At 36.5% G+C, this 27,218-nt stretch overlaps 2 protein-coding genes across 4 annotated transcripts in view; one reads left to right on the forward strand and one right to left on the reverse strand.

Annotated features, from left to right (window-relative positions):
- Positions 1 to 25,036, reverse strand: part of TRAPPC12 (trafficking protein particle complex subunit 12) — a 52,293-nt gene extending 27,257 nt beyond the window's left edge. Inside the window, exons 1-5 of the mRNA XM_041477891.1 lie at positions 24,985 to 25,036; positions 22,963 to 24,173; positions 19,648 to 19,764; positions 12,273 to 12,386; positions 11,289 to 11,427 (exon numbers count right to left, since the gene is read on the reverse strand). Of these exons, the coding sequence (XP_041333825.1) occupies positions 11,289 to 11,427; positions 12,273 to 12,386; positions 19,648 to 19,764; positions 22,963 to 24,168 (1,576 nt within the window). The 5' untranslated portion in view covers positions 24,169 to 24,173; positions 24,985 to 25,036. The remainder of the gene's footprint in view (positions 1 to 11,288; positions 11,428 to 12,272; positions 12,387 to 19,647; positions 19,765 to 22,962; positions 24,174 to 24,984) is intronic.
- A 59-nt stretch (positions 25,037 to 25,095) lies between these two features.
- Positions 25,096 to 27,218, forward strand: part of EIPR1 (EARP complex and GARP complex interacting protein 1) — a 74,712-nt gene continuing 72,589 nt past the window's right edge. For 2 of the 3 annotated variants that reach the window (XR_005955999.1, XM_041477918.1), the window contains exon 1: positions 25,096 to 25,203. Coding sequence is in view for 1 of the 3 variants with exons in the window: in XM_041477918.1 (XP_041333852.1) it covers positions 25,162 to 25,203 (42 nt within the window). In the remaining 2 variants the exon portion in view is untranslated. The remainder of the gene's footprint in view (positions 25,204 to 27,218) is intronic. The other variant, XM_041477919.1, reaches the window with a different exon arrangement.

Here is a 27,218-nt window from a genome sequence, read left to right on the forward strand (position 1 = left end):
TATTAATAGTAGTAGTAGTAGTAGTACCAAAGACCTCATTGTCCATGTCTGTGGGCATTCTGGCTGACTTCACAGGCAGTTTCAGGAGTTTACCTGAACCCTAATGTGTGCAACATCTTGCTTTCAGATAACTGCATAATCCTGATACCCAGATAATAATACTTAACAAAAACTAAACACCACTAGTGAAACCAAATCAGAGCTGGCATAATGGGGATATTGGCCTTGCAAAATACTATGCCACTGATGCCTTAGGGTTTAGCATTTTTATTTTTCAGATCCTGTACTGCTTTAGTGTGTAACTCTAGAACTCCATAGCCCGTCAGCTACAGTTCTCCCATTTTATTCAGAGAAAACAATTCCTCTCTAGGCCTGAAACTCAAGGATTGTCTCGGGTCCCAAGAGATGTAAACAACTGACAAGTGAACTGGGGGGGAACAAACTTGGACTAAATTACTTCATTACCTGAAAATGTAATTGGAGAATGAACCCCTGATATGTAAATTGACCAAACTTAACTGTGTGAAAAACTCATGACCACTGTCCGTCTTGGGTGTAGCCTTCCGGAGACTTTTGACTGCACAAGGTGTACCTATTAAAGGCCTTCAATAAACAGCCCCTTTTATTATCTTAATTTTGTCTAGCCTGTTTCAGGTAGTCATTTCAAGGCATCACCACATTTCTAATATTTTAGTATGTACATTTGCTATACACATATTCTAAGGGGATTTCTCTCTCAAGTTACCTCTTGCCTCATCTTTTCTCAAAAAGAGGACTCAGGAGCTTTGTAAATAGATTTTTGCACCTGTTCTTAACAGGCTTGTATGTCAAAGAGGTAAATGCTATACAAAATGAGTCACTGCCTCTAGACTTTTTTAAAGGTTGACAAAATTTTAATCACAAGACTCAATAATTATGACCTTCAGAGTAAGCCACTTATGTCTACATAAATTCTCTTTTGCTGATGCTAACTATTCCCGATGGCTTCCCTGACTGCTGTGTTCCTGTAACGGATGCACATGAGTTTCATGCATCATCATATGTGGAAAACACATTAAGCAAAAAAAAAACACCTTTGAAATTCTATTAAGAGACATGTAGAAGTTGATTCAACTAGTCACAAAAGATGTAAAATATTTTATGTATGTATTCTGAATAGTGTCTAGCATGACAGAAGATACAGTCAGTGTAGGCAGTGAACAATAACAAAAAGAAAGTTGAAAATAATTTAAGAGTAAATTCTGTGCCAAAATACCAGAGAAAAATTGCTTTGCAGACATGTTACAAACTGCACTGCAAACCTATGGAAGCAAATCTGAACTCCAGCTGGTTCTATCTCTACCACCTCTCCAATGACCAAGTTCTAATAACTCCAAAATTCAACAGTAATCCTGTTAGAAAAAGCAGTGCCTAAAACCAGCTAGTTTGATACTGCTCTTTTGGAGAAGGTAGTCTTAATTTACTGATGATGCACCTTCTGCACACTCAATGGGATTTCTGAGGCAAAGATAAAAAAAGGGGAGAAAATTTTGTAAAAAACTGGAAAAAACTAAAGGTTTAGCAACATTTGGTTACTGATTGTGTTGCAACATTGTCAATTCTGAACAAGTTTGTATGTTTACATCCTCTTGTAAAATGCAACAAAAGGTCAATTCAATAAACACTCATACAGAAAACCTGAATTAGTTTTCATTGAATTAGTCAACATACAAACAGGTATTTAATGGAGCACAGATGAAACATCTCACATTAGCAATTTTTAATAACATTTTTATATAATGTTTGGTGATACAGTTTTTTGAAATTCTGTATTTTGAAAAGCATTGATCTTATGCATTGCTGAATGAAACCACTCTACTACAATCTCTGTGAAAGGAAAGAATAACCCATGACCAATGTATGTCATCAGAAGTGGTGTCAGAAGATGTCAGAATGATGAATGTGACTCCAGGTCAACTTAGACTCCATAGGAATTTGATTTATTTCCTATTACAACTAAATCCTCAGTTGTAACAGGCATTCAGAACTTCATTACTTCAAAATGTACTGTACGGATGTATTATTTCTCAACCGCTTAGTATTTCCTTCATAGCTTGTGACCAAAAAACATTCTAGTGAGATCCTCAGTAGTACATCAAGTGTGATGAGAGATCTCTCAAACAAAACCAGAAGAAAGCTGGCTCGGGGTGTAAGGTTAGTTACTGTAAAGAATTTTCAAACCAGAATTTGTATTACAATTTCTCACAGGAGCATCCAAAACTCCAGCATCTGTTTCTTTTCTTTCTTTTTGAAACTCATGACCTAAACAGAAGAAATTTTACTGTAAACATTCAGCAAATCAATCCAATCAATGTGTGTTACTTATTGCTTATTAAGTAAGATACTAACTTTATTTAAAATATCAGAAACACTAGCTCTTTCTGCCCTCTTCCTCAGAGTCCTTGTAATCCTTCTGAATAGCAGGATATTTTTTTTTTGGAGGACAAAACTGTACACATGCTCTCATACAAATGTGACAGCTGGGGAAAGGAGAAAAGAAATGGCTTTTTACCACTGATAAGGCTTTCTTACCAGTCCATGTAAACAATATTGTGTAATTTCAGGTCAAATCAGATGAGCAAATTGCTCATAAAAAACCTGCAGCACTTATTCAAGCCACTCAATCCAAATAAAGACCTTAAATATACACCTTATAAACCCTTGAGATTTTTGGTGAAGTCCATTTTCTCAGATATGTTCCTGTTGATAAGTAAACTTCTTTTTAGTTAAATAATATGATGTATGGGAAATTTATCTAATTCAGTTCCTACAGTAACAGACTGATTTTCTAGTTAAAAAAATGCCATAAATTTACTTAAGATTTGGTAAAGTTTTCAATGAGTGCTACTTACATAAGGTGCTAAAACAATTTACATACATTTCTCAAAAAGAAATACATGGCAGTAATAGAAAATGCACGCAAAGAGGTCTGTTCACCAATGTAATTCTGTAACTGATTAACAGCTGTATTAGGACTCACAAGAGGTGAGACTTAAAAAAGGCAAAAGAGATTTTCAGAAAACACTGTGATTTTCATTTTACATTATCTGGTTTAACAAGAAAATTGGGAAGAAGTAAATGATGTCTGCTGATGACTTAAACAGATCAATAAAAATAGTATTAGGAAGGTCTGAAAGGCAGGTTGTAGAGTTTGGAGCAGAAAATTTATGAAAATGAAAAAAAGATTAGCAGGGGGGAAAAAACTATACTTCCTTCAATGAACACACTTATATTGGGGAAAAAAAGTACAATTGACTGCACTAACACTCAGCTGTAACAGAAATAATACATGTGCTTGTTAGACTAAGGATTACATTATCTTGTCTGAAAAGTTTCACCTACTCACTTTTAGGCCACATCAAGCATGCAGGGGAAGACATATTTCTTTGTAACAGGTTTCTATTATGAGCAGGCATACATATCTATTCCTGTGGCATCCCACTAGGGACAAGAAAATTTTATATAAACACTGAATTTATCCCAGACTGTCTTTTGCAAAACTCCTTGGAACCAAATCCATATACTCTATTATATTTCACTCAGTACTGCATTGAACAGGGCAACATATCAAGAAAGTATTTAAAACAACTAGCATATCCTGCAATTAAAATACTTAGTTAAGAGCATGGAAGAATGGATTTTGCTCTCTGCTTCATACTTCCAATTTCTACAGTAATATCCTTACACAGTAAAACCATGCCAGGTAAGCTTAAGGTGTTAAGGATAATTTCCACAGAAGGAAATACCCTACAATTACTGCTATATATTGAAATTTTATTTTTAAGTTAAGCAGGTCTTATTCTAGCTTGATGTTTTACAGTTGACCTCTGTTGCTCCTCTTTAGAGGTTTTGTAATAATATATAAAAAATGCATAATGGAAAATGGTTTAATTTTAAGACAATTTTCTTAGCAATTACTTTAAAATACACTAGAGATTTTTTTTCAAAGAATGTGATGCTTGATTGTCACTTTCACATGAATTAATCTCATTCGTATGTGTGTGTGTATATATATAATATATATAATGTATTATCATCATACAAAAGTCAAAAATAAAAAAAAGGTCTGCTGAAAGGAAAATGGATACACTGAAAGCATGGGAACAGATGGAATAAAAAGCAAGATCAGGTAGAATTTTCTAAGACCACAGATTTCCATTTCTATTTCTTTATGAACAGCTGCACATTTTCATAACTGTCAAAACATACACATCACCTCATGTCAATCAAATTCGAACTGCAGCCCTGATCTACAGCCCTTTTGGAGCAGAGAAGAGTATGCCAATGACCAGCTATTTTATCCTTGAATTTTCTTGTTGCAAACCAGCAACCAGAAATGCTTTCTGATCTGCCTTCTACAGCTTGTTTAACAAATCTTAAATGCCCAAAAGCAACAGAAGAGGAGATTATCAATTACTGAAAGGATAAAGTGGAATTTTATAACAGTAAAAAAATCCAAACCAAAACAAAAGAAACATTAATTCCTTAACTGGATTGAGTTTCTGAAAAATATTCTGCTTTACACATATATATACACGGAGAGATGTATATGCTTGCCCTTGTAAGCACAAACATACTTCTACCAACAGTGAATTTGTATAATTTATAGGATTTTTAAGAGGGATAATGTAGTGAACTTCAAATCCTAGCTTCACTGACTAGAAATTAAAAGTACACTTAAAAATCCCAGTTCAACACACTAATTTCCAAGTTTTTGTTTATTACCTTCAATCCAGAGAGACTGAAGATGAGATAGGAGACTAAATGCTTGTACCTATTTAAAGAAAATGTTCTGCAAATTTTATCTGAAATTACATGCTTGCACATACTTTACAATTTAACTGTATTATTTCAGAAAAAATTCTATTTGCATGTCTGAGTAGCCTGAACAATTAACTGGAACCACAACATTTGAGTGGTATTTATTCAAGCTGTATTAGCTGATTTTACAGGTAGACAGTAGCTCTGAAGCAACAAACCAGCGAATTTAAAGAGGTAGTGGAGAGGTACACAATCATGAAAACAAAATAATGGGTAACCGGTTCCACTAGAGATTTTAATATGTTTTTTACTGCCAACGTGAGCTTGAATGAAGAACTCTCCTTAACAACTGCCAAGACTCAATCAGCCTGACATGGGAGTGTTAACTTAAGGCAGTATTTGTGGTAACACATGAGAAAAAACCAGTACCACATGTAACAATACAGTGGAGTATTTTTTTTCTGCTTTCCTACAGAATTGATTAACCAAGAGGAGCACCATCTAAGACATATTTTCTTTAGCCTGTGCATTTCTTCTCTTATCTTTGTTTTTGAATTATTTCCTTTTGTTTCTCTACCTACAACAATCTTTTATTATTAATCCTTTTATTATTATTAATCTTTTTCCCCCACACCACGTCGCATTCTGCCACAGTCACCCACTAACCAAATCTGAGGAATGTGAAAAAAAGGATGATTTATAGCATCATCATACCCCATAAATTAAAAAAAAGGGAAGCTTCAGCCAGTCTGCCTCCTACTGGCATGGACAAGTAGAAGAGAAAAAGGAAGACAGTAAACTCAAAATGGCCACTGTAGAGGCATCACATAAAGGAGATAATTTCCCGAATCCAAGTCTGTGCTTACTTATGGCATAGGCTGACATCCTGACAGAAACAGGACCAAGCTGCAGGCAGACCTTGCAACTCTGCTTAGTCCTCTGCACTATACACAGTCCAGACACCTGTAAAATGTTTTTTGTGGGCATTAGAGAAATATTTTGGATAAGTGTTTTCATAGCTAACAGAGTATTTCTGTATCAACAGACATAAAACAAGTTTCCCACAGCAGTTTCTCACTGCTGTAAGTTTTGAACTTCCCCTACTTGCCGTATAAAACCCAGGAAACACAATTTTTGCTATTTTACAAGCTTACAAAATGAAGGAACAATTATTACAGTTCACCTTAGACATCAGCGCTGAAAACTTGTTAACAACATGGGTTGGTGTGACAGCTCTAGACCATGTATGATATGATTCCTTTAGAATGACTGGAATTTCAAAACTGAATAAAAGAAACAAATTAAGACCATGGCTTGAGTAACTAAGGACACATTAAAAATGAAACCACACACAAACTTTTTCTATCAATTTGTTCATATATTTCTGATAAAAATTCTAAATACACTGGATATTACTGATGTCATAAAAGTATCAATAGTGAAAAATGCCAAAGCAGTTGTGATATCTAGACTCACACTATTTTATAGATATAGAAGAAAATATTTTATAATATATATATAATTTATTTTATTTTTTTAAACAATCACTATCCACCCAGAAGTGTCATGCTATTGCACGACACACTAGTCTATCTCTAGTCACAACACTGCCACACTTTTAAAAACTTGTGTTGAAACCAGAGCTCAAGGGAGGGAATACACTATGAAGTAAGTTTCTGGAATACATACAACTAGATATTTAATGCCATATTCCTAATTTAGGTCCTTCCTAAAAGACTGATTTCATTTAGAGGAATACAGATGATGCTGCATCATCAGAAAGAAAATGAAAAGGGTAAAAGGAATTTCAAAACTGAATAAAAGAAACAAATTAAGACCATGGCTTGAGTAACTAAGGACACATTAAAAATGAAACCACACACAAACTTTTTCTATCAATTTGTTCATATATTTCTGATAAAAATTCTAAATACACTGGATATTACTGATGTCATAAAAGTATCAATAGTGAAAAATGCCAAAGCAGTTGTGATATCTAGACTCACACTATTTTATAGATATAGAAGAAAATATTTTATAATATATATATAATTTATTTTATTTTTTTAAACAATCACTATCCACCCAGAAGTGTCATGCTATTGCACGACACACTAGTCTATCTCTAGTCACAACACTGCCACACTTTTAAAAACTTGTGTTGGTATTGAAACCAGAGCTCAAGGGAGGGAATACACTATGAAGTAAGTTTCTGGAATACATACAACTAGATATTTAATGCCATGTTCCTAATTTAGGCCCTTCCGACCAGAGAATAAAAGACTGATTTCATTTAGAGGAATACAGATGATGCTGCATCATCAGAAAGAAAATGAAAAGGGTAAAAGGAAAGAAACCACACCCCACGTTACATGAGCTTCTGGTCAGAAGTTCAAGCATTTACTAATGCATAGCTTATTTTTTCCCCCTTTGTAATACAAAATAAGTTATTTACCAGTTTTGTAGCTTTAGAAGACTGATTTTGTTGGCATTAACTTTTCTGGAACTTACTGCTCTATTAACCAGAAACAAGACCAAATTACCTCATAGAAGAATGAAACAGCATTTTAATGTTCCATTTTAATTGCTGACTCTCACAGGTTCACAAACACATAGGCATTACCAATGGAAATGCTGTCTCAGGTTAGGTAAGCTATCATATGAGAGTTTATTATATATCACAAGGAACACAGAAAAAAATGGTGTGAATAGAAGTGGGTCAGACTGTGTAAATATAAAGTTAAAACCATTAAAAAAAATTCCTGAAATCCATCTGTCATGAGAACGATGACAAAAATTCAGCCTTACATATCCCACAGAGAGCAAAGAAGATGTGCAGGAAGCAATATGAAACAGGGTTCCTGACCTAAGGACTTACCTATTATGAAATAAAAATGTATGTAAAAATATGACTATTTAGCTTCTTTACGCAGATGAATTTAAAATAACTAGATCTATAACTAAGGAATTTTAAGATTTTACTAGAAAATGAGAACAGTCTGTTCTCTGCTCCTTATCAATCAGGAATGATCTACGAGTGCCTTAACCAACCACAGTGGACAACACAAGGACCCTGGCAGAATCAAGGTCCTGAGAGGCTGCACTCCTACAGGCAATGCAGATGACTGAACAAAGAGCCCATAGAAACCAGGAAAGGAAGATTCCAGAAAGACTAGATCTTACAGCCATGATAAAGACAACAATAGTGGGATCAATGCACATCATGGCTGCAAATGCCATACAAAATAAGAGGAGGAAATGGAGATTAGCAGCACTGTTGAAAGGGAAATAGCTTTGGTTGAGTTTCAGAGGGAAATTAAGAGGACTATGTTGGCCATGTTAAGTTACGTTAATGGAAAGCATCTTTCACTTTTCGTCCAGTTACTTGTGACTTAAATTCTTTGAGATAGATTTCTCAGAGATTAATGGATGAAAGGCTGTTCTCACTGTTGTAAGTTTTGAACTTCCCCTACTTCTCGTATAAAACCCAGAAAACTTCCTGATGTACTACATTTTTTATTATGAATATCTCAAATACAAAGAAATTATACAAAGTATTATCTGTATCACAATTAATGGGAACATAATTTATATCTATACTCTCACTTCCTAAATTGCCTTTTAAGTGTTTACCCCATTTATATACCATGAATCAAAATTAAAATATTGAAATTAAGCCCTTTCTTTTAGGCTTATTACACCACAAAATGATATATAAAATTGCCAAATAGCAGTGGATTGTGTATTCATACTAATATATTTCAACCAAAACATAGGAATGATTTATCTGTATTTTATTATTTAAATTAGCTGTTTAACAATGCATGTAAACTAAATTTCTTTATCCATAATCCAGCATAGCATAGTTTAAGCCTAGACAAAAAACTACTGCTTGTGTTCTCCTACATCCCTGGAAATGCTATTTGTCTCTCCTCAAAACTATGTAATACGGAATGTTTAATAGCTGTTCCCACATCATAATCACGTTGGACGTATATGAGATATCTACAACTAGCAGGTCAGCTCCATCCAACCTTGATCCTACTGTCCTTACAGATGATCGGATTATGGTCCCAGCTGGTATGTTCAACTGTTAAAAATTAACTGAGGCATAGAATTATGAAATAGACTACCTTCCTTAAGCTCACCTCTTTTTACCATCAATATCCTCATAACTTGAATGAAATAGCCACAGTGGTTGAGTGATTGCTCCAGGATCCAAAGCTCAGTCACAGGACAGGTGATTTCAACACCTGGCCAGACTGTCCAGAACTGCTTCTCCCTGCATCATCTGTGGCATTGGCACTCAAGTATCTCAAATACTGATATCAATTGCAAGGATTTTTCTTAGACAAAATAGTCTATTTTTAATATTGAAAAAGATGTGGAGACATACATGTGGCCTGTGGAAGATTACTATTGCTGTAGCATTGTATGTGCAGCTGCCCTAAGAACACCAGATCCAAAAAGCGGTCCTGATGTCCAGGACCTCTTTCACTCTTCCAACTGACACAATTCCTTCCCAGTGGATTGCCTGTGATTACCTGAAGATCGATGAGTAACATCAGAGGGAGTTGCTCTAGGCAGCGTCCATTGGCCTTGCAGGGCTGTACCTGACCTTTTGCATCACTATGCAAAATAATCTGCAAAAAATCCTGAACTGTCTGACACCAACTTGCCTTCCTCAGAAACCTCAAAATCTTCTATCTTTCTAGGTTACCGCATCAAGGTTACCAGCATCTCATGTAAAATGGACTGTAAGTTTTCAGAATGGCACTGCCTGTAACAACTGCTTCTTAAAAATGTTTTATTACACACTGTGGTTCAAATACAAAAGCCAAAGAGCATTAAGAACACTCAACAATGTACTTGCATCAGAGAGTTATTCTTTTCTAAATAATAGATATAAAAAATAAAATTTCAAAATAGCCTGAACAAGAGCAAAATTGCTCTTAAAAATAGCAATTTTTCAAACCCAGACTTCTGGAGAGCTAGAATATCCTGAGTAGTGGAACTATGTGGTTAACCTATGGGCTATTTGGAGCAGTGGGAAGTAGTGCATTTGTAACTTGAGACAAACTGCTTAAAAAGAATTGAAACTGGTGTTAGTTTTTGTTCTCTTCAATAATAAGATACATAGTAAATCTCTGATTTTTACTTACTTTTAATTATTTAGCAAATAATATTACATTTAATCATGTTTCAATTAAGGAAAATTATTAGCTTACTTCTAAATTTCGATTTTTTTTCTTTTAATCCCAGAAACCAGGAAATACCTGCAGTACCATATGAGCGTACAAGTATTAAAAATAGCATAGTGATACTACCTGGATGAACTGAAGAGAAAAAAGCTTATAGAGTCTTGTTTCCACAAACTCTCTCATCATCTTTCAGGCCTGGTTTTGTGTAAAATGAACTATTCAAGTTTGGTAGTTTTTAATTTCAGTATCATAGAACTAAAATATTATATTTATTTGTTAAAAACATTCCTCTGTAGCAGTATCATTAAATACCCTGCCTAACTATATTGCTCTACCTGTTGTTACTTAATGCTACCTCCATAATGCGAGCAATACTTTAATGTACTAATCAATCATGTTCTTTTGAGGAAAAAAAACCAACCCAAAACCAACATAATCCATAGCTCTCCAATGCTTTAGCCTTAAACACCCCCTGATCCAACCAGTATTTTACAATTAGCAATTTTTCAAACCCAGACTTCTGGAGAGCTAGAATATCCTGAGTAGTGGAACTATGTGGTTAACCTATGGGCTATTTGGAGCAGTGGGAAGTAGTGCATTTGTAACTTGAGACAAACTGCTTAAAAAGAATTGAAACTGGTGTTAGTTTTTGTTCTCTTCAATAATAAGATACATAGTAAATCTCTGATTTTTACTTACTTTTAATTATTTAGCAAATAATATTACATTTAATCATGTTTCAATTAAGGAAAATTATTAGCTTACTTCTAAATTTCGATTTTTTTTCTTTTAATCCCAGAAACCAGGAAATACCTGCAGTACCATATGAGCGTACAAGTATTAAAAATAGCATAGTGATACTACCTGGATGAACTGAAGAGAAAAAAGCTTATAGAGTCTTGTTTCCACAAACTCTCTCATCATCTTTCAGGCCTGGTTTTGTGTAAAATGAACTATTCAAGTTTGGTAGTTTTTAATTTCAGTATCATAGAACTAAAATATTATATTTATTTGTTAAAAACATTCCTCTGTAGCAGTATCATTAAATACCCTGCCTAACTATATTGCTCTACCTGTTGTTACTCAATGCTACCTCCATAATGCGAGCAATACTTTAATGTACTAATCAATCATGTTCTTTTGAGGAAAAAAAACCAACCCAAAACCAACATAATCCATAGCTCTCCAATGCTTTAGCCTTAAACACCCCCTGATCCAACCAGTATTTTACAATGACTGTTAAAAAGGGAAAAAAAAAAAAAGCATTTCATAAATGAAGTGTTTTACCTTTACGTCCAGGGTATACGTTAGGATAATATTCATAATAAAGATCAGGCTGGTCTAAATTTCCAAATGGTTCAAATTCCATTTCTGCATTTTGGAACAGATCCAGTTTTACCAGCAGTGCTAGTCTCACAAACCACAGCTAAAAATTGATACATATAACAGAATGGAAAGACGAGGTTGTTAGTAGCTTCAATCAAAAGCCACACCCAATACAATTTCAACTTTTCAACTTTTCCTGATAAAAGCTGAGTCAAGAGTTTCTCTGTTGCTGAAAAGAATTAGGATTTATATTTACCTGCTCTTTTACACAGTACTTTTCATCAAATCATTATAACAAAGCTCAGAGGACCAATGTTTAATTGTTTGTAAAGATAGACAAGATTTCTTCAAGATTTTGAAGACAAAGTTTAAAAACTAGCCAACCTCAAAATTAGAACATCTCTCCTTGAAATGAGTTAGCATGTACGAATTATCAATCTGGTATTTTAACTGCTTTTCCAACTTTAGGGTATCCTTAAAATCTTTTGGTGAAATGCCATGAGCTTTATAATCACTAGGATCAAAAACATGAGTTCTCACCTGGCCACATCTGAATCATTTGCAATATTTTATTAATTTGGACTCTTATCTTCTAAGCAACATGAAACATATTTCTAACATGTGGAATCTTACTATAAAGTTCACAATCTAGATAGTTCCATGAACTTTAGCAGAGTGAGCCTTTCAAAACAGCAAAACATATTCCATTTTACTAGTGTAAAAACCTTTAAAAACATAGATCAAGACTGGATTTTCCTTAAAAAAACTAAGTTTGTTTTAAATGAAGGCCTACTTTACATAAGCAAAGAGAAAGTGTCTTGCTAAAATACTTAAATAACCTTAGTTTCTATGTTACAATTAGGAAAAGGAGTTTGATCATGTTAAAAAAAAAAGCCACTATGAATATTGTTGGTAAAAAAGTGACAAAGGCATATTTAAACATACCTGTAAAGAATCTGTTGTATGACTAGCAGGTAGTCCACTTTTTTTATAGCCTTGACCATGTGCAGTTAGAAGCCGCCCACACAAGTCAACTGCTGCCCTCCAGTTTTTACTGCTCTGCGAAGAAGAAAAGAGTAAGTAGCAAAATCATCAAGTCCCTAAAACGTACAACTGCTGATTTTGCCTGCAGCAGCGACATGTACCCATCACTAATAATGACAAGGTCAGGAGAGCGGGCTAGTGAGAAACAGAATGTCATTTGTCAAAGCAGCATGTCTAATTAGGCAAAAAGGGAAATCAGGTATTAATATCACCAGGTCACTAAAACAAAAGAATATACAATACCACATGGAATTCTAAACTTAAAGCTATATCATGTTTGATTATACAAATGAATATACTATAATATTCACAACTTTTTCTCCTAAAAAAAAAAAAGAGAAAAAAATTGCCAGCCATGTATTATCACTAATATCAAAGTTACTCTACGGCCATAAAGTATTCAATGCCCATTCTTATCTCACTGACTTCAGTATCTCAGATTATAACCCCTAGTACAGTTCACTTCATGAAAATAAACTTTTAGCATTGTCCAGGATACAAAATTCCTATTAATCAAAAACAAAGAACGAGGAAGAATACAATGCAAAAATGATAAATTCAGAACAATAACAACTGTTTCACCTACAAAATGTAAACATTTGAATTTCCACTGAATTACTAATTTCAAAATACTCCTAAATTTTTTTTATTCATAGAACAAAAACACTCCTAGATAGACAAATTAAACTGTAGGCTCACACTGTCAATCAGTTTTTCAACAGAAATATCCCAATAATGTTTCTGCCTTGTATAGTCTGATGCAACAACACAAAAACTTAAAACACAGATTAATGCTTCACAGGTTTTAAGCTGTTAGAGTTTTTAAAGAGACATGTATCCAGCAGGTCATTGTAAACTAAATATATGTTATTCCTGAAAGTAGTATTTTTTTCAAATAGTTTCTTAATGCATTAAAAAATATGACTGTAATATAAAATAATTATGTTGTCTGATGAAATGTGAAGGAATAAAATAGATTTATATTGGTGTTTGCAAAGTCCAGAAACTAATCTTGAATTGGTGTTTTATTAATTTTTCTCTAATGTTTTAGAAAACATGTTGATACAGCAGTCACACTGAAAAAACAGCAGTAACAACTGGAGTTTTCCTATTTTCTGGCCTCCATTTTGCAGCCACACAGGCTGCAAACAGGCCCCTACAGAGATCACCACGCACTACCCACCTCATCTCTTTCTGCATCAGATGCCAGATAAAGTTGAGTTCCACTGGAAATGTAAAAGTTGCCTGAGAGCAAGACCATGAAACAGCATGGCAGACTCTGAGCCATCTACTTTCTTACGGAAGAGCAGGAATTGATAATGCATTATTAGATCCTTCAACATCTACCTGTATCAACTCAGAAAAGCTGAAAGATACTGACACAAATTACCTGAAATTCATTCCTCTTCTGGAGAGACAAACTACATTCTTATTATCCTTAGAACAGGAGCAAACACAAAAACTAAAAAACTGCTAAACTAGGACTACTCAACTTGTCTTTCCAAATGAGAATTAGGATTAAAAAAAATAATAATGGATCATTTATGACCAACTCAGTTGCTACAATCTTTTAAATTCTATTTTAGGCATGGACAAAAAATACTTTATTGAACAAGACAGCCAAGAGAAGCAAGTCTGACAATTACTGTGAAAACAGTCTTTGTTCGAAGATGAATATTTGAAATAATTTCAAAATGAGAGCTACCTGCTCATCATGAAGCATAATTCTCTCTGGAAGCTTAATAGAAGACTACTGGCAGTACAACTCTAATTTGACATTAACTGGACAAATTATTGTCTCAGGCAAATTGTACCAGACTTAAGAGTTGCCAGAAATCTTTATCCATTTCAAACATCCCTGAAAACCTTGCAGGTCACTTTTGTGCTTCCTATGGTCTACAATCACACAGTTCTGAAAATCCAGGTTCCTTATATATGAATTTTGTTTATAAGTTGTAAGTAGAGATCCAAAGCAAATACAGACACTACAGCTTCAGATACAGCATAAAAAAATACTGAAAACCTTCTCCAAGACAAAAATAATTATTCTGTGATGATCAGGGTATGGTTGTCCAGCTGTAATTGTGTGAAAAATTCTCTAAGAAAAAATACTGTCAGACAAATATTATTGCTAAACAGTTCACTAACACAGCAGCAGCCTGTAAGAAGAGAACTACTCTCCACATAATGTCAGTATCATCCTTCCACTCCCCCCAAAAGAATGGAGCTGTTGTTCTTTTAATGAAAGTCACCAGCCAGCATGATTTCAGTACTTTTTAAACACTGTTAGACTAGATGTTTATCTAGAGAAAGGATTTTTAAAACAATCCATATATATAACCAAAAATAAAAAATCCAAACCATCTCAGTACCAACTGCTATATACACATCAAAGCTAAGCCAAGCATATCAGCCACCCACCAGACAATGCATCAGTCCTTGCAGAACTTCTCTGTTCTTCAAAAAAACACAGAATCTTGGGGATGGTTTACTGCATAGTAAAACAAATTTCAAACGTAATTCTTCTGTCAAGCAAAGAGAGGTACACAGATTGGAAATCTACAGAAAATGTGTTCAACGATGAAAAGGGAACTCCTCTGATACACAATTTATAACATTATTCAGTCTCTCAGGAAAACCACTGAAATTTTCTCCAATAAATAGTTGCTTCTTAGTACAGAAATGCAACCTCTTCCCAAAAGCACATATTTACAGTTTGTGCTACTCCCACCTTCTCTCAAATAAGCTCTAAAAAGGTAGGAAATTGCTCACTGCTTTAGAAACAAAAGAACAATCCCCTCCCCTATTTATAAGGATAATTTATAACTCATTACAGTGACGATGTATGTTATACCACTGTATCCAGGTTTGTTATATTTGAAAATATATGCAAAAGCACACATTACTCATGTTCAAAAGTAACAATATATGACTTTTAAAAAATAGACTCAAAGGGAGTCATTAACTCTACATTGTAACACCATTAAAGTGATTAAAATGTCCTCCTCCACTAGCTATGACATGCTTCTCCCCTGTAAATTACATTGGTAGAGCATTTACACATCAGTTTAGAAAATGTAGCTAGTAACCCTTTCTTGGTCTAGTGGCTTGAGGATATTATTCCATATTTACAGGAAGCATTACATATTTAAAGTGGCAAGATACAGCAGTCTTTTTGTAAGTATGATAACTCTAAAAGACTGAATTCCTCTGGCTGCAGGCACCTTACAACTCCAAACATTGGAAGGGCCTCTGGTAAGCAAGATTGTGCTGTTTGTTCAAATGAGGGTAAAAAAACAGTCTAAAACATTTCCATAACAAGAACAATAATTGCAGCTTGCACCTTGTATTCGTGGCTGTAAAACAAAGCAACACTGTGACGAGAACTTGCTTACATTTATTTGCTCTAGAGTAAATGCATGTTCCTATGCCAGATTGATAAAACTTTTTAGAAACTGAAAATCCAGATTTTCTTTTTCAGTTAAAAAGATAAAAACTTATCCAGTACAGATATATAACTCTATTCACAAATTATTATAGAATTATTGTGCAGAACTGCTCCAGCAGCCCCTTATCTCTTTAAAGCCCTAAAGTTGTAAAACTAATTCACCTACACCACCTCCACACTGTTTTGCTTCCAGTACAGCATTTCCAATTCACTGCTGCTTATTCCATAGAAGAAACTGAAAATGTGGAAGTACAGTTGTTCAATAAACCATCTTTGGCTTACTGGCAAAAATTTCATTCAAATCATCTAGAGACCAAGTCGATGCTGAACAATTTTGTTAACCAAGTTTAACAACTTGAGTTCAGTTCCTGGTGAAAAACTATTCATCTTAGACATGCTGGTGATCTCATCATAAAAGGCGCATCTTTGGAAGTTCAGCTTACTAACTTCTTGATAAATTTTGTTTTCCAACGATTAGTTGTACTTGAGGAAGCTTTTGCAGACTGCATTATGATCCCCCCAAAAGGACATCAGTCTCCAACATTCTTTGCTGCAAGCACTAACTGCATCTTACTCACAGAAGTGCTTTTACTTAAATGCTTTTTACTGGAACTTTTACAGGAATGTGAGAAGGTACTACTCGAGAATGCACACTGGAAACAGTCCAATATAAGGTATTCTGTTGTAACCCTGGTTAAAAGATGTGGTATCTTCACTTGAGATGTAACCTAGGAAGCGCTACTGCCAATATGTAAGGACAACATCACTAAACAGGGACCAGATGAGTTACAATATCAGAACAATAGAAAAGGTAAAGCACAAGGCAAGGCGTGCCATTTACAATGAGTTCTGAGCAGTGATAACAAAAAGATGTTAGCTTCAATTGGGAGAGAGTCTGAGAAGAGCTCCAAAGATGATTATGAAGGCATCCACGATGATTAGAGAAGGGTTATTTCTTCCCTTAAAAAGAAAATCTGGAAATGCCATGGCTGTCTGCTCATACAAAGTAGGGGAGAAGAAGCAAATATTAAGGAAAAGAAACATAAAAAACATACTTAAAAAGCAACATAAGACCAAAACACTTAAATTACTGTAAACAACTTTAGCTTTGATTAGAAGAAAGATTTTGAGGAAGAACTGATTGGAATGCCTTTGATTAACAACCAAAGGAATGAGCTTCTGGAATAACCTTTGAAAGTAGAAGCAGTATATTTGTGTTTATTAAAACAGCCAAATAAGCTAACAGAATTAATCATATGGTAGAATAGAAAAGCTTCAGAATTGCAGCTGAAGACGTGTGGTTTGAAAATTTCGTATACTGGTGAGCATATTTTTCCATCCATGCAGGATTAAAATAGTAAATAGACACTAAGGAAGCAGTTTCCTCTGAAGTAGACAGGCACACAGGGGTTTTTTTTTCTTTTTTTCTTTTACTTTTTGTTGTTGTTGTTATTGTTGTTTGTTGTTCTTGTTGGGGGTTTTTTTGTCCCCATAATACAATGTTGTTGTTATTGTTGTTTGTTGTTGTTGTTGGGGTTTTTTTTGTCCCCATTGGCATTTGCCCAAGTTCATCTGAGAATTTTATCCTACAAATTTCTTCATAACAGGACTAAACATTCACTTTTGGTTTCAGCTATCACTAGTGTCTTCCTACAGCGTGTGGTAATTGTTGGGACTTTTAGATGGACAGCCATCTAAATTGAGCTTGTGATAAGGGACTGTACTATTAGGTCTCCATAGACTTAAGAATTCAGACAACAACTCACATGTAAACATCTAAATAATATATATCAGTCTGAAGGTGAAATTTATCCTAATTCTAAGCATTTCTCTTCTGCACTGCAAATGCATTCAAAATATATTCCTCTAAGTTGCTGCAAGGGATTGAATTGGGTGACACAAAATTTCATGTTCATGTGTAGTACAAAAGAATACCAAATAAAGAGTTAAGAAAAAAAATCTTTATGGAAACTGCTCAGCAATATTCCCAATATTCACTAGTTTTTAACTAAATCTTAATATAAATATTGCCTGCAAGTTGTCCTTTGCATTATAAGATTTATTCGCTGAACATATTTGGTCACAAATTCTCTCGTAAACAAAGTAAAATTTGTGACTAGTAACAGAGTAGTTATTATATGTCATTCTGGCCTATTACGTATGCAAAAAGCATATATATTTTTAGCTAATATCATCTAGCATAGGATTTTAATGTTTTTAAGTCTGATGTCCCTTTAACGTTAAGGACTATAGTCAATCAGAAATAAATTTTCCGCATTTAGACTTTAAGAAGAAATGCAATGTTTGCAAAGGAAGAAAAAAAGACCAACTAATTCTCATCATAAAATGAAACTAGTTCTACAAATTAAACTGAGAAAGTTATTTTGCATACTCAAAACCAACCAACAGCTAACGACTGAAAGCCTTGAAAAACAAAGAACATTCTACCTTCTATCCAAATGGTTTCAATTTTATAAAAAAAATCCATCTTTCTAAATAAGGCAATTAAAAAAAAAAAACCAAAATCATAAGTAACCTAAGTAACTGTAAGTGCAAGAAGTAACAAAATATCCTACAGCTGCAGACTGCCTCCTAGCTCCACTGCCTTGGGTCTAAAAGCTTTAACACTACTCTTCTGATGCTTAAGAGCAGGCTCAAAGCAAAAACAGTATCAACAGCAGCATTGTAATTAAGACAAGATGGTCTGCACCACAGAAGAATATCTTGCACAGACACCACCACCAGGCTAAACAGAAAGGCATTTCCCACACATCAAAAATTCTCTTCTAGATTCTGCTAAACAGAAAGGCATTTCCCACACATCAAAAATTCTCTTCTAGAAGATGGAAAGTGTGGAAAAAAAATCTTTTCCTACTTAAGACACTGGTGGGTGCAAGACTTTTGCATAACATTATTTTCCCCTCTCAAGTCAAGTAAAACATCGAGATAAACAGAAAAACATGTGTCTGGGGTGGAGATCACAATCTGTTTTTTTATGTTAAGTTTCTAAAATTACCTCTGAATTCCCTTACCAGTGTTTGCTGAGACCCGCTAGACTATTCCTAACATGACAAAAAAGTCATCTCTTTTGGAGCTTTACATGTAAAGTAAGAAAATAAATTAAAATATGTTAAATACTAAATACAGCCTGTCCTTATAATTCCTCACTACTTTTCCTCAGTAATTTTTCATCCATTTTTCAGAATCCAAACATCTTGTTACGTCATCAGATTAACTAAGGCTCAGTCATGTAATAGTAATGAATTTCACACAGGAGCACGATGGTTAAAGGAACAAGGCAAGGTTTACATGGCAGCTAGACACAACTATTTTCAGAACAGAAATATTTACATTAATGAAAGAATTAAGTTAAGCTTTCCTCTGGAAGTAATTTGCTTTAGTTTTCTGCACTGAAGTAAAAAATCAGGCAGTTGAAATTATCATACCAGTCTGGCTTGTCATTTACAACTTTTAATGTCTTTTTGTAAAACACTTAGGTGAAAACATAAGTACATACACATGTAAACAAAAACCTTATTTAAATCTGTTTTTGCAACCATTTGTATTACATAAAAACTCACAGTCACTTAAAATATTTTTTTGTAACTTTTGCAAGTAAAAACATGTTTACTATGTGATTTAAACCCAAATGGTTAAACCCCAGTGTCACTCCCATTAAAGACTATTGCAGTTTGGCTAGTACTATTGAAGGGTCAGGAATAGACTAATACACAGATTTTTTTCCCAGTTTCTCCTCAGTCAGTAACTCTCAATTATCTTGAGAGAAACACAGTATTAAATATATATAATCTGATGATTGTTACTTACAATTAGCTGTTTCAAGCCTACAAATGACTGCTCTACAGAGTTGGCATTTAAAACTTGTCTCTTCACAGCAGCCTGCTCCCCCAAGAAGCGAAGCATTAGGTCTTTGACTGCATCTCCCTTGGTGTTCATGGAAAAGAAAAAGAAAATGAGATTATTTAAAACATTATTTCAGCAAAATAAAATGTAGAATTAAAACTGAGCAAAAGAGTTATTTCCTCTAGAAAAATACTAATTTTCCAGTATGTTACATGTATAATAAACATAACTGCACATGTACATACAGCATTGGAATGAAAACTTCTACATGTACTCCACATAATTTGCTATATTTTTTCTTCCATGTATAGGTTTCAGTTAGCATTGACACATTCAGATTTACTTGCTTTTTATACTATTGTCATTCACAGATCTTATAAAACATTCCTCAAAGATCTTATAAAAGCCAGGAAGTTTTACAGGTTTTTGTAATGTATGTTAACATTGAAAGGTGCAATCTATTGATCAAAAATAAACATGCACACAGTAAGTTGGCCTTAAAGATCCACAGAAAATAAACTTTGAGAGATCATAAACCAAAGTAAACAGCAATCCTTCAACAAGTGTTTTAAATTTCAAAAGAACTAGCTGCAGGCATCAGTCAGAGAAACTGGGCTATCTGAGCTCCGTAGCTGTTTGCCTAAAAAGAGAGCAAACTGCATATAAACAGCAGAGCCTAGCTACGACAAAGACAATTGACATTAAATGTTTCAACTTTCTCCAAGGACAGTGATGGGAAATATATTTGTGTTTTCTGTCTAGTTTCTTAAGGAATGACAACTACTGTTTCACTACATGGAAATTTTTTACCTCTAATGATGTCACTTACCCTATGAATAAACAACAGATCTACCTGACAGAAGAGCCCAAAGAATTAAGAAAAGACAGTGTGTGCAGAATGACATAAACACAGAAGAATTTTTAAATCCCCCCGACAGTACTTTGGATCCAACAGTCCTTTGGTGTAGGAAACAGTAAAAATGAACGTAATGAAACAAAGGACAATGACAGAAGAGAGCAATTCATGACAAAAAGACATAATGGAAAGAGCATAAAAAGCAGCACTCAGATTTGTTCTGACACTTTGAGAACACTGCTAGGGACAATCTTTACCACACACAACCCAACGTAAGCTTAAGAAACAATATTTTTTAAACGGCTGTCAAAAAGTAGCATGCAGCTGAAATAAAAGTAATTCAGTATTTTTCTTGGTGTGATTTATTGACATAAGACTTTTCCTACAATATACTTCCTGAGCAAACAGGGCAAAAAATTAAGTCCCAAGTTCGTCAATACATATGATGTGAAATTTCAGTCCTTCCCTGAAGCATAATTAGAGTTCACTCACTGCAAATGCATTTTTCAACCAACTTACCTGTCCACTGCATGTAGCTAGGTTTAACATCTTGCATTAGCATTCAGCATTAGCAAACTATTCATACCAAAGCTGTAACGCCCTTGTTGGAAGCTACTTTGACATCAAAAATATACCTCCCACAATGTTTCAGTTGACACTTCAAGCACTCTACAATTACAGTTACAGTTAAATACACAATTTGCAATACTATGGAACAATGATACCAATCTAAGGGATGTCAAATCAGTCAAGGCATGCACTCAGGCCCCGAAAAAGCAGTAAATGAAAGTGAGGAAAGTTTTCTAAACATAAAGCACTTCAGAACTTGTCCCTGTGGACATGTCCAGAAAACTCTTATAAATCTTAAACAATGAAAAAAGCATTAGGATTTCCTTTAATCCCATTGATGATTTTACATCAGGTCTTTCATAAAAATACATCACACGGACATTCTCAAACATCTTCCCTTCCATTGTGTACTAAATGGTAGATCTGCATATTTGCACATGCCCAGATTTAGGCAATCATCAGCAGAAACAAGCCTTTAATCCCTGACTGTGCTGAGGAAGGTAAAAGAGAACTGTTGTAAAAAAGGAAGCTTGCAAAAAGGAGACCATCATCCCTGGAGACTGCAGAAGGGATCACTCCATCTGTCTAACCGATTAGCTGTCAGGAGAGAAAGAGTACACACTGGAGTAACTCATCAAGGTCTAAGGGATATTTTGGGTACAACTGGAGGAGGAATAGCTTCCTGTTACAATGTTTTCTTTCACACTTATTATTTGGCTGTGTGATAACAAACTAATGTTTTAAGACAAAGCAAACCCAAGAAGCAGCAGCAGTGTGGCATATGTCTAAACTGGTATTTATTGCTTGCGGCAGAAACTCAAGATTTTTCAGATAATTCATCTATAACTCTGGACCTGATTCACTCCAGAACCTCTTCTGATAGCTCCTGCAGACTGGGAAGCTACTGCAGACTGCTCTCTACTTGTATTTGACTATTGATTGATCGTCTTTGTTATGCATAATTAAGGATTAAAGCATCCAAACTCTCAACACCATCTATCTACACAACAATTCTATTATCCAGAAGCATAGATATCAAACAGTAGGATTAGCCTGTTTCAAGAAAAAAAACAAAACATCATGATGGTTAGCCTGGCTGAGCAGCCAGGATAAAACTACTTCATGAGAAATCCTGAATACATGTGAGTAAAATTTCCCGAATACTGAAAAAAATGCTTTATGCCTTCTCACCAGTTAGAAATTGATAGATGACAAAACATGAAATTGAGAGATGACAAAAAATTACTTTTCACTACCATGTTGTTTGGTTTGTGATCTCCTCTAGTCTTTTTCTTTTAATTTTGGGGTTATCCCTTCCCAGCAGCTTGCTGCAACACTCAATCTTTCTCAGAGGTTGTACCTTTCCATTACTCAGGGAAGACAGAAATGATGCCATTTCGGTCCATGTTAACATTATTGAGACCACTGTGAACATGAGTGCAATCATTTCCCACTTGATCACAACAGGGAACTCGACAAAGCTGTCTGCTCTTAGCCTCTGCAGCAGAGCTTCGAAGGTGTGTATATATTCCAAATGTGAGTATTATCTTACTAAAACAGAGGACCAGAAATAAAGTACTTAAAATACAAACAGCTTTGGCTTCTACAGAAACTGTCAACACTGGTTTTCAATGCAGCAAACAAACGTCACTATGAATAAATGAGATCTGGTTTTAGCCTCTTCCTGTACAAGGCAGCAGTGATACTGCATTTTCTAACTAGGACTGAAGTAATACACACAAGGTGACCATCCGCAACAATATGAAGTACTATGACACACAAATTATTGGACAGATCTTCTGCAGTATTTCTAAAATATAATCACAGAGGAAGATACAGTAATAGACTCTTACCTGGATATTATCGAATTTTAATCCAGGCATGGTGAGATTCTCCTTGTCTATGAACACGGCGCTGTATTGTTGTGTGGCAACTGAAATGAGAACTTTTCTTGTCTCCTCACTAGGAATCCAAGCATCATTTCTTCTATCTAGTTCACTCATATTTAAGGCTGTGGCAAACGGGTCATCACTCCCAGCAAAAACAGCTTGGATTTGTGAGAATGGCTTGGGGGATTGAGTTATTTCTACAGAGGATGGGGGACCACCTGCTTCAGGTCTCCCATTTTGCACAGGGAAAGTAGGGTTGGATGAAGAACCATCTCCACCATTAGAAAGAGAGGACATTTGTTCTGGAACTGAAGAGCTTGCATTGGGATTACTAACAGAAATAAAACTGGATGTCGTAAATGAATCAAAAAAATCAGAAGCTAAAGTATTAGTGTTAACAGTGTCACCAAAGAACTTGCTTAGACTAGGACTTGGTTGAACCACCTGTGGATTATACTTCACTGGAGTCTCTATTATACTACTAAAACTGGGAGATTTCACCATCTGAGGCTCAAAACCATCAGGCAGGAACAACTGTGGTTGGGAACTAGCATTGTTTGCTTGGCTGAAGATGGTGCACACAGGAATGGGCTCCGCCTCAGAAGGTGGTTTAGTAGTACTGGGTGACAACGTTTGGTCCTCAGGTGTGCTCTCATCAACATTATTTGGTTTTGTTTCAACAGGAACATTGTTTCCCAACTTTGGTTCCTCCTTCACTGCTTCCTGAATTGAGTCTTCCTTCAAAGATGCCTGATCATCTGTTCCAATCTCAGAAATGTCTTTAGGAGTTTCTTCATGTTCAGTTTCACTCTCATTACTTAAAAACTCTTCTTTATCCACTTCTGTTTGTGTTTTTTGATTATCTTTAGTTTCCATTTGGTCTACTATCTCCTGAAGACAACCAAGTTCACCTGTGTCATCTTCACTATTGTTTGGGGAATCTGAAATAATGACACTCTCCATCATTTGCTCATTAAGTTTATCTACAAAATTATTTGAATCCTCTGATACAGTTTCATTCCCTTCAGACTCAAATTCATCTCCACCAAGATCAATGGTTTCCTCATGAAAGAGAATTTCTTCCTGAGTTTTCTGCTGAGCTATGTCTCTGCTGTCATCTTCACCTGAGGTGCTCTTTGCATCCTTAGCATTGCTTTCATTATTCTCCATAGTAACTGAAAAAGGAAAAGCCCCCGCCAAAACAAGAATTGGTTTTATTACTTGTATATTGCTCAGGTGTCACAGCAAAACTCCTAAGTACCATAGAAATAGTGAAATTCTTGCTTTAAAAAATAGTGATTCCATTATTTCACATCTTCCCTTTGACATTTTCCATTTAATGTCTAATCACAGAATCAATTCTGAAAATTTTTTCTCTTTATCTTTTCTACAAGTCGTAAAACTATTGAGATTGAAGACCAAATGCCTCCCACTAAACACACACAAAACAGTATTATAAAACGGTATCAGAGAACGGTTTGGCTTGGAAGGAAACCTTACAAGATCATCTGATTCCAAACCCCCTACCATGGACAGAGATACCTCCCACTAGACCAAGCTGCTCGGAGCCCCATCCAATCTGGCCTTAAACTCCCCCAGCTCTGGGACCTCCCCAGCTTCCCCGGGCAGCCTGTTCCAGTGACTCAACATTTGCTTTCCTGGTCGCAAAGACCCGCTAGGTCCCGTTCCAGCAAAGCGAAGCGCGGGCTCACGGTTATCCCCAGTGCAGCCGCCGAGCACGGGCGGGCCAAGCAGGAGGGGCGCTCGGCGGCGGCAGCGCCGCTTGCGGGCCCCGGCAGCCCCGGCCCGGACACCCCGCGGCGGGGGCGGGCCCGGCCTCCCTCACGGCCTCCTGCAGGCACAGCCCCAGCGAGCACCCGCCCACCCGAACGGCCCTCAGGCCGCGCGACCGGACCGGACCGGACCGCTCCGCTCCGCTCCGCTCCGTTCCGTTCCGCTCCGTTCCGTCCCGTCCCGTCCCGTCACCTCCACGCCGCCGCCGCCGCCTCCAGCGCCGCTCCCCCCGCACAGCGCCTGCGCCCGGGCCGGGCCGGGCGGGGCTGCGCGCGCGCAGCTCCCGGAAGCGGCTGACGACGGGCCGCGCCGAGGGTCAGAAAGCATCGGAGGCGACGGCGGCTGCTTGGCTGGGCTGGGGGGGTCGCGATGGAGGACGACGCGCCGGTGATTTACGGGCTGGAGTTCCAGGTGAGCGAGAGCGGAGGTCAGGGGAAGGTTGGCAGGTGGCGGTCCTGCCTTCGAAAAGGCGCTGGCCGCGGGGTCTGGTGTGTGTAGCGGGGCAGAGGGAGCCCGCCCGGGGGAGACCGGCGTTCTCCCTCCTCCCCCGCGCCGGGACCGGGGCACCGCGGGCCCCGCCGGGTCCTGGTGGCTTTTGGCAGCCGCGTTGGGGTGTTTGAGGGTGGCTGGCCAGCGGCCGGGAGTGGTTCCCCGCTCAAAGGGCGCTGTTTGCAGGGCGGTGCGGGGCCCGCCGGGCTCCTTCTCCCCGCGGTGCCCGCCAGGATCCTGCCCGGGCACCGCTCCCCGCTCCGCCGCTGGAAAAGGCTTTGTCTGGCGCTGGAGTGGTACCAAAGTACTGCCAAAGAAATCCTTGGTTCTGCCTTGTCAGAAAAAAAAAAAAAAAAAAAAAAAAAAGATAAAAAATGGCTTTTTTGAGGAGAGAGCATGGAACTGTTTCCAGTAAGTTACAAAATTTAGTTGGTTATGTCCTACCATAAATCTGCGTGAACTTTGCGGGACCTCCCTGTGAGGTCTGTGTGTGTGCATTTGTCCCATGCGACAAATCTGTCCATCACATCGGTATTTTATGGCTGTAAGGAAATGGAACTAATTCAGAAGCTTATTGATCCTGTTCTGAGAGGAACACAGGTGTTGTGTTTAATGAGGTTTCTGTAAGTTCTGGGAAAGCAGAGTGAGAGGGACCCTAAGTCATTCTTCCTCCACTTAAGGGCTTTGCTTATCTTATGTGTTGTGGCTGGCTTATCATCAGTAGCCAATAGAGCAGTAATACCTGCAGAAGAAAACCACCTCCGAACAAAGCAATTCATTCTACAGTAGCTGTAGTAATAGAAATATCTAAATGTGCAGGTTTTTTTTTCTTTTGGCACCTTTGCTAAAGTCTTCATGAAAAGTAATGTAAAGGTTCTTTGTAACAAATGTCCTGCATACTGAGCAGTGTGCTCTGTCCTGACTATACCAATAGAATTCATTAGCAAATTTTGTATTTGTTTGGTTTTCCTCTTGTGTAGGAGCTGCTACATAATATTCACTTGCACTAAATGTTGAATTTACTGAAATCTGATGAAGTCTGATAGTATGCTGTTTTGTGTGATAGTATTTTGTGATTGGCTTGAGATGGCTGTAACTTGTACTTCAAAATTAATGAAACTTACACTTAAATCTCTTTTGCAGAAGAGAATATATATCCTGTACTTAATAAAATTTGTAGTTCATTTTTAGTAAGTCACATATAATCCATCTTCCAGGAATTTGGGCAAGCTAGTGTGTGTTTTCTGGGACCTCCATGGACCTGTGTATCCTGCCCCCTCCCATACCATGTGTCTGCTCCACACTTCTCTCTCTCCTGTAAATATGTGACTTGTTGGAGTTGTCTGGCAGGAGGATAAAGCAAAAGGACGAATAAAGTGCCTGTAATAAAAGGAAATTACTGTTAATACAGATCACTTAGGGAGAGGATGAGGAAAGAAGAGATGATTTATGTGTAAGTCAGAAAGGGAGCGTAGAGATGAAGACTCTGTTGCTGGTCTCCATTAACTCCCAGTGTGTCTTTAAAACATTGCATCTGTATGCTTTTTGAAAATGGAGGCACTAATATAGAAACTTAAACCTAAAGCTGATATAGTTTTTTCCAACTTCTATCTCCTGGTTTAATAAGAAAGATGATTATTCTTTTTAAATATAATTTCTTCTGTGTTGCTAGATAATAATGGTTAGCTGTATCATCACAATTACTGCTTTTTATATGAAAGCATCTCTTCAGACTATTTTTTCAGCCAAGTTTTAAAAATTTTGGTTTTGCTTCTTATGTTTGGGCTCCAGCAGTCAGTACAAGTGCATCTGTGGCCACTGATGGAGAAAGTGTAGTTGTGTAAATGTGCTTTTCATCTGATCTAATGTGACCATGTGTATAGGAACATAAAGCAGATTCCTCCTAGGCACTATGCACCAACTAACTTAAAATTATT

The sequence above is a fragment of the Pyrgilauda ruficollis genome, unplaced genomic scaffold, assembly GCF_017590135.1.
Source record: "Pyrgilauda ruficollis isolate IOZ18807 unplaced genomic scaffold, ASM1759013v1 scaffold42, whole genome shotgun sequence".
In the NCBI taxonomy this organism is placed as follows: Eukaryota; Metazoa; Chordata; class Aves; order Passeriformes; family Passeridae; genus Pyrgilauda; species Pyrgilauda ruficollis.